A 14,027-nucleotide genomic window follows, 5' to 3' on the forward strand; every position below is an offset into this window, starting at 1 on the left:
GTATTATGACTTAGTTATTCCAATGCATCAACAAATGTAATCTTTTGTTCTGTCCTGCCTCAGAAAAGGACTTCTCATCTTCCAGTGATAGACATCTTGGCTCTGACAGTAATTCAAGGTCTTCTATTTTGTGCCTTCAGCCTCCTTAGGCCAGCAAAAGTGCTGATAGTGGAAAAGAAGGTCTAATGAATACTAGCAATATATGCATTAAATTCCCATCACATTCTGTGTAACAGAATATGCTGGTAACCTCTTATAAACTACCTGCAGTATTTTATGTCTCCACTAATGTGGTCCTGAAGCCAGAAGCCCTTTTCAATGCATTGAGAGTGGGATAATGAGGAATAAAAATATTCTGGATAAATGTAGGGAGCAGACTTGTCAGCAACCAGTCAGGAGGAAAAGCAGATCTAGTTTGTTAGGCATACATTACAGTGTCTAGCTAACAGTGACAGCAGATGCATGAATTTCTCTGGATTTCTTGTGGAGATACCGACCCAGAACCCACTTGGATGGAAGAATAACAATTCACTTTACAAAATGAGACTGGATTGAAATAGCAGTTACCCCCAGCATAGGGAAAAAAAAAAAAAGCATTGCTCATTCTTACAATGACTTTTGCTGGGTGGAAGTTAGTTCACTGAAGCTGGCTCATTTAGGAGAGATAAATGAGGAAAGCTTTGTTGTACTTTTTTTCTGCCTTCTAGCCTGATGAAATGAGCTGTCCAAGGACTCTCATTCCTCTTCTTCAGTGAGGGAAGCCTAAGGGGTATTTTATGACATGCAGAAGCTGAAGGGAGAGTCATTAGCACTGGAGTGTCTAGGTAACTCTCTTAAAAGTTAAGATTAAAATCTTTGATGAAAGTGACCTTCACCCTTCATGTTCCCTCTTTGCTTTTCTCCATGCTTGAAGCTCTAATGATCATTTTTTTTTTCTGCTTTGTCACTATAGCACTTACTTTGTGAAATATTTCCGTAGCTCAGCAGGAATTTGGATCCAAAGCGTATCTGACTTGCAGATATTATATCTGCAAGCATTGGGTAGATGCAAAACAAAGGCTGGTGTAAATGGTCAGATCTTCTCTTTATAGCGAACTGAACAAAACCTGGAAACATTGCTAGGTTTTTAATATTTTAATTAAAACTTGATTATAACTTCAAGAAAGGATAAAATCATCATCAAATGTTTCTTTGAGTATGCCATGCTGTCCTCTTGGAGCAGGGCAGAAATTTGCTGGAGAGTACAAGAAAAGTGTTGGGAATGGTAAGAGTGTGTACAACCAGGGGCTTGTAATCCTGTGAGCTCTTGGATAGCAGACTGAAAATTCTGGGCAGGCTGTAGAAGGATGACATGTATATTCATGTCTGGATCAGATGAGAGGATGGGAGAGAACGGAGATGTGGAATTTGAGTAGAAAGGGAAGGAGAAAAGAAACATCCAACAATTTGAAACAGAGAGAGCAGTAAGTGCCAGTAGTGTAGTCAGGCTAGAAGATAAGTGTAAGAAGTAGCCTTTTGGGAAGGTTACTCTGGGGTAGCTTTGTTTATTTTTTTATTTAAAATGCAGTAGGTATTTGTAATTGTAACTGAAACAGAAATTAATGGCCCCATTTGAGACACCAGTGCCTGCTTGACTGATTGAGATGGGGAATAGTTTAGGTAAAAACAATATATCTTTCTTTTAAGATAATTAAAGTTTTATTTTGCTTGAAATTGAACTTTTCTTGTAGTGTTAATCACATAAATCATGCTGGGGTTCCTTTAGCTTACAGTGAGCAAAGAGTGAAAAGTTTATTTTCCCACATTGAAGTAATTTTTTAGCTCAATTTTCATTCTGAACTTCTCATTCAAATAGAAGAAGAGAAAACAACAGTTTTACAATCATTATTCTTATGATTCTTGAAGCCCTGAAGTGTTCCTGGAGACATGGGGTACCTGTAGCACATTGCAGAGTAGTTTCCTCCTAATATGCATGGAAAAATCTTTCTCTGATGTCAGCTACAAGTACATACAGATGAAGACACATAAGTAGTTGGTAACACAGACGGATTTTCATTGTCTTGTGGAAACAGTTCTTAGTCTGGCTGACGTTCTTGGATGAAGTCTAAGACTCAGAACAGAGTCAGGTTCTTTTCAGTGGTGCCAAGCAATAGGATAAGAGGCAATAGGCAGAAACTGATGCACAGGAAGTTCCACCTGAACATGAGGAAAAGCGTTTTTAGCGTGTGGGTGACCGAGTACTGGAACAGGTTGTCTAGAGAGGTTGTGGAATCTCCCTCACTGGAGATATTCAAGAACCTGGATGCAATCCTGTGCCATGTGCTCTAGGATGACCCAGCTTGAGCAGGGAGGTTGGACCAGATGACTCACAGTGGTCCCTTTTGGCCTGATCTATTGTGAGATTTTGTGTCCACATTTCGCAAGCAACTGAGTTGCCCTGTCACCACACAGGTCTGATGTTGGAGCGCTGCAGCCTTCTACGTCTGGGTTGATAACAGGGGATGCTGTCAAGCTCCTCTCAACAAAATGACATGCTTTTTGTCTGCTCCGATACCTGGAGAGCAATTACCTGTCCAGGTATCAGAGATGAGCAGTTACTTCTCCAGATATCCTCAGACTGAAAAAAAAGCCCAATGCTTTTATCAGCAAACAACTTTGCCTAAGGCTCTGGCAAAAGGGAAAAGTGATATTAATTTTCATAGTGATTCGTTTGTGGGGAAAGTATCATTATTCTATCACAAATTAACTGTGTTAGTACCCAAAGCTCATGTAATATATTGAAAATGTCAGGATATTTTCATCTTCATCTGATTTCATTCCCACTAAGAATTTGTTCAGAATGTGTTAAATTAAAAGTAATATATAAACAAGGTGTGAACAGTTCAGTTAAGTGGTAACCTGATGTTAAAAATGCAGCGATCAAATTCAATGCCTGAAGTTGGCAAGGAGATTGTCTTACCACCTCGGGAAGGCTTGAAATTAAACTTGTTTTGAAATGTAGGTGTTAAATCTGTGAAAAAAACTCACTTGCGTATGTAAATGAAGTGGCTTCCCAGAGATGAAGAGAGCATGTTGAGCTCTAGGTTGCCTTTAGGAGAGAGAGGGGCCATGCTCCCATCATGTAACCTCTCTGCTGTGGTTCTGTTTTGTAGCATCTGTGAGGAGGAAATCTTTAGGTAAAATCAGGGCTGTGCTCCCTGTCTGACTGCCCTGGGCCACCTGTCAACAACAGCAGGTGGGGCTGTGCTGTTGGCTGCTTAAGCTAACAGAGACAACAGCTTTGGGGTTATTTTTGTTTGGCTTCTGAGATCTTATTAACTTGAAAGGAGTTTTTGGAGATACTGAATTTCTGCACTGTGCTTATGTTCAGCTCTTTGTTCTCCTTGGCGCTGCCTTCAAGTAAGTGCATGGCAAGTAGCCTTAAAAGGAACAAAAATCCCTTTCCATTTCAGAGTAAGCAGGAAGAGGATCAAGCTCCTTCCGCTAGTAATTGGATCCTCTAATTGCCATGGCTTTTGAAGATGATAATGTATCTTTCTTCATGTGATAGATTATGTTTGTGCCTGTGAACTCACAGCTTGGCTTTGAAAATCCAATGACTTTTCCCCTATAATAGTTTCACTTTTGGTTATTTACTTTATGTGCTGACCATGGGACATGTAGCATTCTAGCCAAAAAAATGAGGCAGGGTAAGTTCTCCTGCAGCTGTTCCATCTTAGACTCTTCTCAAGCCACAGAACGTTGGTGACTGTCTGGGACACTTTGGAAAATGAAAGCTCTCCCAAGGTTACAGTATTGAGGATTCAAATTAATGTGGGGGCAGAGGGGAAAGTGGACTGGATGTGAATCTTCTTAAATTGGTTGAAGTGCAGTCCAGTTCATCTGTGGAGCAGACATCACCTTTCTATCACCGCTGGTCAGCAAAAAAGCCCAGTTGCAGTTGAATTGTCAGTATCCAACCGTTGTCTTCAAAGCTAGTCTATGCTGTCTCATGGTTTCTAATCTCAGTGTTTAAATTTGGGCAGGTAGAAGTGTGTCTACCTCCGTGTTTGTGCAGTAATACACATAGTATATTTGAAACTCATTCTACCAGCAGGGCTCCAAAGCATTCATGGTATAAAAGTATTAAAGTCACCATTTTGTATAAACCATAAAGTATTTCCTTTCTTTTGACAGATTGAAGACATCGTTACGAGAATGCAAGATGACAAAACTGGTGGTGTTCCCATCCGCACTGTCAAGAGCTTTCTGTCCAAGATCCCCAGCGTGGTCACCGGTAAGAAGCGCAATTGGCAGAGAAGAGAATGTGAGCTGGTACTTGCTGGCTCTAAACAAACATATTAAAGTCACAAAAAAGAAGGGATGTGAGATAAAAATGCCCCCCTCTGCTTAATTTTTCTATATGTTGTTCTGTTACAGGCTGAAGTAAGATTCCTTATACCTGAATAAAGATTCCTTAGTTCTGTTTTAGTAAACAAGCATTAATATTTCTTTGCAGTGTGTTATTAAAGAATGTTATGTAGTTTTTGTGGCTATCAGAGTATCACCAGTCAGAGTCATTCCCTATGACAGGGGTAGGACAATCTTAGGTAAGAGGTCAGGAAAGAAAGTTGAAATTGTTTCCTTGCTCATATCCAAATACTCTTACTGGACTTTGATCACAGGTAGAGAAATGTGAAATACCTTTTATGCATGTGCGCTGCTTTGTTAAAGCTCTGTGTACAAAAGTGTGCAGAAATGAGGAGTCAGAGTACAAAATCATTCTTCCACTTATTTCCAGACAGTGTCTTCCAATGCAACAAAGACCTCTGCCATTCATAGATGATGAGTTTATTCAGGGTGATGTAAATTGTATGGAGGATTTGTGCTTGGGTTTCTTGTACCTGTCTTCACTGATTCAGTAGTAGTGTTCCTGAAGGTTCCTGGGGAAAATAACCATTTATCTGATTTGAAAACTCACTTCCATAAGCTCAAGTCTGCAATACACAGACTGGATTTCTTAAGATTGACTCAGCTAAAAGAGGTTTCTGATTTTCTGGTTAAAATTCATAGCATTAAAAAGGTAGTCAATCTAGTCACCAAGACACCGTGTGTTACTCAAAAGGAAATAGGAGGCATCACAGCATTTCTAAACCATGGTTAGCAGTTCTCTGGCATGATGGAAACTGCTCCCTTGCACTCAGTTCTGGAACAGCAGCTGCAATTACATCCTCTTGAAATAGCTGGTTTTCACAACACAGAGAATTGTGAAAAGATGAAGATAAAGTAAGAACAAAACCTCTCTCCAAAGCCCATAGAAATTCTCATATTTGGAGAGGAACAAGCTTGGTACCATTGCCTTCAGGTGACTGAAGGAAGCTCCCTTGTGATGCACGGACAGTTCATGAAGCCTCTGAGTTTGAAAAGTATGGGAAAATAACAGCCTAGTGGGGAGCCCAGAATTTTCTCCATTTGTTATTTTTCCTTTCAGATGCATATACTTGCCTATTTGTAGACCAAAACTAAAAGCAAAGTATGTATGTTATCAGTGACTGAGTGTGATAGGTGAAGAGGCAGGAGCACTTACATTTGAATGGAAGTTGAGGACACTGGGTTGTTCAGTCTGGGGAAGGAAAAGCTGAAGGGAATGTGAGGCTGCAAAGACAGGGTCAGATTCTTTCTCAGGAGTGCATGTTGAAAGTACCAAAGACAATCTACACAAGTTGCAGGGAAAGAAATCCCAACTAGATTTACATATAGGAAGAAAGTTGTTTATGGTCAGAGCAGGTGAGCATGGGCCCAGTGTTCTGGAGGAGCTGTGGAACCAGCTGTTCAGAAACCCCTGGGCCCAGCAGAGCTGAACAGTCTGATCTAACTTCATTTGGCCTTGCTTTGTGTGAAGGTTGGACTAGCCAACCTTCAGAGATTCTTCCCAACCTGAATTACTCTTACAGTCAGTGGATACTCAGTTTTAGTGCTTGTCTGATTCCACACAATGTCAAGAACACAGGAGAAGAACTTGTATTTTCAAAAATTTTGTACTTCCTCTTGGGAAGAACTCAATTCTAGACCATGGCATTCTCACACACTTTTTATTTCTACCTGAAAAATGGAACAGCAACACTGAGATGTGATTTACTTGGCAGGCTCACAGAGACTGTGATTAACAGGGATTTATTTTTGCTTGACACTTCTATTGTAATTGCTTCTCACAGGAGAAATATAAAATCTTAAAGGAGAAGAAATATTACAGGAGTGCCTCAGTGCTCCAAACAGGCAGCTCTGTTTATAGTACAGCGAAGTGGGTGTTTGATTTAAAGTTTGAATACCAGGGAAAGAACTGCTTGTCTCTGTTTTGCTTTTATCTGTCCTGATGCCTTAGGTGTGAATGAGGTATTGGGTAACACAAGGAGAAGAAGCCTCAGGGAGTTATCAATAATGGTCCTCTCTTGACAACAGAAGTCTGGGAAAAAGGATGAAAAAACTTTTTTTTTGAATGTATGATGAGTTTGTCCAGGAATGCTGTGCCAAATACACATTTCAATCTGTTCTGGAAGTAGAATTATACATCCTCTTCCCAGTCTTTTGGCTCACAGCAGGTCAAAGGAGGACACATCATACCGTTATCTTCTTAGTTAGGTCTTCACTTTTAAGGGCAAGACATAGAGAATGAAAGTAGGATCTGTGTGGCACCTGGTTGCATGTGTCATACATTGTCCAGTGTTCAGTTTAGAGTATGGAATACAGAAAAGAATGCCTGAGAGCAGATTTTGAGTAGTGCTGTGATCCATGCCCGGAATGGGTTGTCAGCCAATGCATGCAATGGCAGCTGCTGCAATAAATGGAGTTGCACGTTTCTCTTCTAGTGAGAAAATTTTTTCTCAGTAAAGCTTTTGTTTCTTTAGATGGATTGTTAGTTAATTCTATTTTCCTAGTTATCAGACTCTTGTAGGAACATCTCATTATACTAACCAGCAACAATCTGGCTTTCTTATCTTCTTTATACTAACCTGGCTTTCTTATCTTTTTGATTTTCATATAATTGCATCTTAAAACTAACCACATTTTTGGCAGAAAGACCAAACACATATACATCTTTCTTCCACTGGTTCAGACTTGGTCTTATACAACATTGCCAAAACAAGTCAGAAGGAAGTCAGTGCTGCAACAGCAGAGCTTTCCAGTACAAAGAGCCTCCTTCAGGCTTCTCAGTTTGCCCCACATTCCCAACCTCATTGCAGATTCACCTGTTTTGTGTACTGTCTGATCCTGTGTATCAGCATCTTTGCTACCATAATCCAAGGGAGACATGCAGTCTAAAATCTGTGCACTAGTCTCCCCTCCTCCCAAGAGGTTTCAATACAGCTTCATTCTGATCCATACCCCCTGACTTCAAGCGTGGCTGTCCCCACAGCTCCATTTTGAATGATACCTCCTCCCAGCAGCAGTCCCATGGCCGCTCCCTTGCTCCTGCACTGCTCCTGAGCCTTACCCCAGCACTCACTTGTCTTCCTGCTCTGCTCCCAGCGCTGCCTCCGTGGCTGCAGGTGGAATGATGAGTTATGTCTTTGCTGTTCTGGCTTGGATTGAGCACTGCCATGAAAGCTTAGTGCAAACAGCCCTGCCAGTGCATTTCACTCCTGTCCTGCCATGTCTGTCTTACATAAGCTCTGGACCTCTCTCAGCAGAAAGTGCCAGTTTCACTGAAATGTGCCAGATGGCCTGTCGCTACTAGAGACTCATGAGATAAACCAAGTTTAAACTGCTGTGTGTCTCTGTCTGAAGAAGCCAGCATGTGTCTTGGCAAGTGCCCATGGAGTCGTCCCAGATCACACCAGAATGTCACTTACTCAAAGAAAATGCATTTGGCTGGAGCATGGAAATCCCACGGTGTTGTGAAAGAGAGACTTTATTATTGAAAATGTTCCCTGATGATGTAGTTCACAACAGTCAAGTTCTGATGGAGAACTTTATACACCCATTGAGAAATTAGCTCCCTTGGGGCCAGTCTTAGGGTGTTTGTTGCCTTTTCCCTTCAGAGGAGGTCAAGCACATCTCTCATCCAGATACAGCAGCCACAGGCCCAAGGGAGAAATAAGTTCCTCATGTCCAGAGTTTGCAAGGCCCCTGTTCAGGTGACCTGGGCAAAAAAAAGATTGTTGTGGCATGGGGAGGAGGCCCAGGACTGGCAATGGTGGCAAGAGCCAGCACCCATCACCTAGCAGGGCCTGGAGAGCAGGCTGCAAGGCTGAGTTCTTGGCCAGAATGTTTGCTTTCTTAATGCTTCTTTTCAGGGGTAGAACTTGCCTTGGTGCCTTACTGAAACTGTCATTGGGATTAAAGCCTCCAATACCAATAGATTTGGCTTTCCCAGGCTGTCTGTCCAGCTGCTTGCATCACCTTAACACAGGGCTTTCACTGCAGGACTGAGTCTCATACAGATTTCCCTCAGCATTTGGGTAGTTTTGTTCTAGATATTCTGTCTTTGCTCTGTAGTTCTGCTTTGAAAACTAGGACATTTGAAAAGTGATACTGACCCTGTTTCTGGCAGTTAATAGATGCAGATAGTCCCAAATCTAAACCAAGTTCAATCTTCTGGTAAGCATGAATTAGTCTATTTAGTTAAAACAAGCAAACAAAAGCCACTAACAGACAAACAAAAAAAACTTCCAAAATTTAAATCAATATCCAAACTAATACTGGGTGTTTACAGATTTGTGAAGAACATGCTTATGGGTTAAAATTGACATATGTTTATATGTGCATACTGTATAATTTTTTATGGTTTTCCACATTTCTAAAGAGCAGATGCTGCACAGTAAATTCAACAGTTTAGCAATTGCTTGGTGGAAACTAGCTTGCCAAATACAAGTTGGTTGGGCATACAAATCCATTTATTTCTCATAAAAAATCAATTGTTTTGAGCAAGTTGCATTTAAACTAATTCAAGTCAAGACTGGGCTTCTTCATAACAACTTACATTTCCTTCTTTTATGCATCTCTTCAAATTGCACCCAATGGAAATGTAATCCCTCCATCCCTCAATAAGAAGTCTAGTATTTCAAAGCTGCCCTGAATCACACAGCATTAGACATGTCAGCAATTATATGAGTAGCGCATGCCTTGCAATTACTTTTTTTCCTGTAGCTTTCTCTTAAGCTCTCTACTTGCATGCCAGGAGATAAATTAACCCAGTTAAGGAGTCAAACTCTTATACTGTGTTCATCCTCAGCTCCCTCCTCCCTCGCTTTTTCTCCTTAACTGCATCTAGCTTCCTACCTTTCAAATAGTAAAAAGGATGGGGGAGAAGAAGATGAAAATCAGCTCCCTGAAGTGTAGCAATTTTGTGCCTATTGTAAAGATGCAAAGCAACACCTTGTGAAGCAAAAGCTTAAAGGATTTGATTTCAGAGGACAAGAGGGATAGCAGATTAATAGGATGTGGTCATCAAAGAAATAAGATAAAGCAATCAGAATTAACATTTTAAACAGTGGATATTCAATATATCTCTCTGTGCATCTGCACATGTGTACACCTAAATGTAAATAGTGTGCAGTAGTGTACACATGTAAATAGTGTGCAAGTTTTGTTAAGAATAAGCCTAAGAGTCGTTAAGTGTTGCATGCTAGAAATAACCAAGGACAGGTTTATGCATCTGTAGGCGCTGTGCAGAGTGAGGACTGCTGTGTTTGTGTATCACTGCCCTCTACTGCAGCCAAGCTACTGTTCAGTTCACGTCATGCAGCTGCTCACCTTCCTCACAAGTGCTGTGTCTGTGTTGTGCTTTCCCAGCTGAGGGCGAGTGCATGTGTGCGTTTTATGTCCTGCTCGTTCCATAGCAGTGATCCTTCTGTGCTGTGTGGCATAAACCCAGCCCAAATATTGGGGTATGTGTGACTTGACGGCTACTCTGGGCTTGGACAAGAAGGATGGTTTTCATAGCTGGCTGTTGATACTACTTTCATGTGTGTCTTCATAATTCTTCATTCTCTTCAGGACTGCTTCTCTCCAAAAAAGCATGCTTGTACATCATATGAAGATTATATATCCCATAAAAATGTGTGCATGCACTGTGGGATAAATCAGAAATTATTAAATTAAATTAACTATCACTTAAAATTACCAAAATTGGACACTCTTCATAATTATGTTTTTTCATATCACAGCACTTGAAAGTAGTCGCACCTGAGATGAAAAATATTCTTCCTCCAAGTGCACATCACAGCAGGGGTTGCTTAAAATTTGCCTTAGGCCACTGAAACACTTACAAAACCCATCCTGAGGCTTTAGTATTATTTCAGTCAATGAAGAGGTTTCTTAAGTGCTAAAGCCCAGAATATTATAGGAAGTTTAACTTCCATACATTAGAATTGTGAATGTCCTTCCTGGTCCTGCTTGTCCTTGCTGTATTTGAACCTCTGCATCTGTCAACTGAAGCCCTGATAAATCAGAGACTTAAATAATTATGCTGCATGGATATTCCTGTGGCCAAGGAAACTACAATGAAAAATCACCCAAATCACCAAACAATCCAGCTTTATTTTTCTGCAGTGACTTGTCTGCTTTTTCTGGACATCAGAGATGATGTCAGAGGGGAAAACAAACCCAAGACAACCTTCCAGTCACGTAGGCAGAAATTAGAACACAAAATTACAGTTTTTCTTATTTATGAACATGGTTATAAAAATTGCTGGACTGGAAAGCAACAAATGAGAGCTATGAGCCTGGAACAAAGCACATCTATGAAAAATTGCCTAGTATTTTTTCTCTACCAAAATTTGCTTTTTGCTGAAGGACTTTTCAGTCTTTCAGTTGAGACTAAAAGCTGAAGTAGAGACAGATTGCATGACAAATTACCTGTTGAATTCCAGTGTTTAGATGAATTGGTAGTTCAGCTACAATAACAAAAAATATTAGATATTAAGAAGGGTCTTGTTGCTGACTGCAGTTTTATTCTGAAATACAGCATTTAGCTGATGAAATATTGTGGTGAATGAATAAAGCATTAAAAAGAAAAGTAAAAAATATTTCAGTGTCTGTAGAAATACATAGGGATGAATGATTAATGCTTTTCTGCATTCATCTCATCTTCAAAAGCTTTATTATGGAAGGTTGTTTCCAGATCTGAATGACACAGCAAAAGAGCAGAAATTAATTATAAGAACTGGATTTGTGGATTTGTTTTTTAGATGGGAGTGTTGAGCAGACTGCACTCAAGCTGCAATACTTTGCCTCTCCTGTCTTCACTTCATAGCAACCTGGGAGTGTTGTGTGGTGAAGGATCTACCAACACAGTTTTGTTTTTTCACACTCTTACTTTGTTTCTGCCCTTCCTTCAGCATTCCTGTGGGCTGCAAAGCATCAGATTCACAGCAGAGCAGCTTTGCTCCTGCTGTGCCTGAGAAACCACATCCCCCGTGAGGAGCATGTGGGGAGCTGACCCTTTGACAAGCCAGTTTTACTTTGAGGTAGTGCAAAAGCAACAATATAGGAAAGAACAATGATAATCAATAGCCATGGCAAGGCACAAATCTTTGAGTATAGATTGACAGCCATTACTTTGAATCTGTTGTTTTAATTCAATGCCATTTCAACCATTAGAAAAACAACCAACTCATATTATTGGGTGAATACATCTGCCTCTTTATTCCATGAATAGATTCTCTTCATTGTTATCTAGCATTCTTTGGCTTTTTTAAGTCAATGCAATTTTTAGAGTATTATTTATTGGGCAGATTCAACTTGCATTTTAATTAAACTTTATTTTGCAAAAAAAACCAAGAGTTTCTTCTAGGATTTAATTTTCCTGACTTTAATCAGTGTGTTGTTTTAAAGAAATGCAGAAGTTAGCTTCAATAACTGTAAATCCAGGCTCATAAATAACTTCTACATGTTAGGTTTGATAGGTGAGTATTGTATGTTTGATATCTGTTACAACACTGAAGTTACTATTAATGTAACTCTTGGGGGTGAAGTGAAAATGAAGGGTTGGCTTTGCTTTTTTGTTTTAAATAGTACAAAGAATTACACAGACCACCAGTTTATTTTTACTACCATAAATAGCCAGAAATCACTATTGCTGAAAGCTGTGCTGGGCAGTGAGAATACATCTCCACAAGAGGCTGTAGGCCAAGGGGGTTGGCATGATTCTAGATTGGATAAACTGTAGGGCCTGGTTCGTGTGAATACCCTGAATGGTCGATGAATACCTTGTTTTATTCTACCTGTTCCAGCAGAAATACACAGCTCTTTGGTCTTTTATGTATTTGCACCTGAAAGCGCCATGGATTTGGTTTAGAGCCTTCTATAAAAAAACAGAGGACAACAAAAAGCTTTCAGGCTTTCCATGCATATCCATTGCTATAAATATATACATTTGCATGTTTTCTTTGGCTTTTTTTTTTTTTCCTGTGTGGATAAATCTCTCAAAACTGCATGCTGGCTTCCCATGGATTTGTTTTGAGTATGGTGTGAACTGATGAGCTTGGATATTTTTGATGTATGATTCACTACCACATGCAGAGAAGAAAATTGTATTTTGGTCCTGCAGAGCAATAAAACTAAGCAATTAGGTCTTCGTTCAGTTAGTTCCTGTTTGGTGGCCGGGTGCTTTCCGAGAAGAGAGTCTCAGGATTCAGCTCTTGCAAGGTCACTTGCACAGTAAGAATTTTCTCCATGTAGATAACTCCACCATATGACCAGGACTGCAGACTAACTCTTACCTAGGAATGAGTAATAAAACTGACAGAAAACTTCGAGAACTTGGTAATGTAACATGCTAAATATACTCATAGACAAAAAACCAGCGTAGACTGATGAGAACAGTAACTCGTGTTTCTAACAGTGGAAGGTTTTACATCCAATTATTGTAGGGGGCTGAGTGGTATTGCATAGAAATTCTGTTAGTTTTGAAACTATTTTATTGTGGGTAAGATCATCTTCCAGTGTTTTCATTGTTTGTTTGTAAACTCAATTGCTTGCTGGCTGATACCAAAATGGTTGTCAAAATCACTAAGTGAATAATTTCTGAGTTTTCCTTTAATGATGTTTTACTTTTGCCCTAACTATTCAGAAAGTTTCATTCCTATTTCCTGAATAGGTTGGACTGATGGGAAACCACACTTTTTAACGAATGAGATCTGCCAAATGTCCAGGGTTTTGTTGAATGCTGTGTATGTTTTTTCTCCTATGAGAGAGCCAGTGACAGGTGCACTTTCTAAGGAAGCAGTAGTAGCCATAGAAAATAAAAGTTACTATGTTCTGATAAAATTTTGATCAGAAGGCTATCCTTATTGAAGCTAATGAATTGGACCATGGCATATTCATCAAAGCTTATTTCTTTTGTCAAGCAAAAAAAAAAAAAAAAACAGAATCTGAAGACTAAATATTTTAAAATATGATTTATAATTTTGCACTGTAGGAGCTCATGTTGATTGTTTACATCATTGCTACATGGGCAGTACATTAGAGTTTGGTTTTGTGTTTTTTGGTTTTTTAAGTAGGAAGAGTTGATTTCAGAGCTCCAAAGAGCATTAAGTCTTTGACACTTCAGCCTCTCGTTACCCAGTCTGTCTGTACATCCAGGGTTGCCCCATCCTGGATGCAGAATCCAGCACTTGTCTTTGTTAAAACTTCATCCATTTGGTGATTGCACAGCCCTGTGATTTGTCCTGGTCTCTCTGTAGGACCTCTCTGTCTTCAAGGAAGTCAACAACTCCTCCCAGTTAACTTACTCAGTATGCCTTCCAGTCCTGCATCCAAGTAATTTTTGAAGATATTGACAAGAATTGCCCATAAAATGGAGCCCTGGGGAACCCCACTAGTGATCACCAGTCTGATGTCACCCCATGCATTATCACCCTTCACACCTGACCCGCGATCCAGTTGCTTACCCATCACTTGATGTGTTTTTCCTGCTGGGTGCTGGACATTTTGTCCAGAAGCATGCTGGGAGAGAGCATATCAAAAGCTTTACTGAAATCCATAAAGATTACATCAACTGGCTTCCTTTGATCAACTAGGTGGATTACCTTGTTATGCAAGGAAAT

The 14,027-nt window shown here is 40.0% G+C and overlaps 1 protein-coding gene across 4 annotated transcripts in view; it reads left to right on the top strand.

Annotated features, from left to right (window-relative positions):
* RGS6 (regulator of G protein signaling 6) overlaps positions 1-14,027 on the top strand; it is a 258,597-nt gene that overhangs the window by 150,665 nt on the left and 93,905 nt on the right. For all 4 annotated transcript variants that reach the window (XM_053945324.1, XM_053945326.1, XM_053945325.1 and 1 more), the window contains one exon: positions 4,177-4,276. In XM_053945324.1, coding sequence (XP_053801299.1) covers positions 4,177-4,276 — 100 coding nt within the window. The remainder of the gene's footprint in view (positions 1-4,176; positions 4,277-14,027) is intronic.

This window comes from Vidua chalybeata, chromosome 6 (genome assembly GCF_026979565.1).
Source record: "Vidua chalybeata isolate OUT-0048 chromosome 6, bVidCha1 merged haplotype, whole genome shotgun sequence".
In the NCBI taxonomy this organism is placed as follows: Eukaryota; Metazoa; Chordata; class Aves; order Passeriformes; family Viduidae; genus Vidua; species Vidua chalybeata.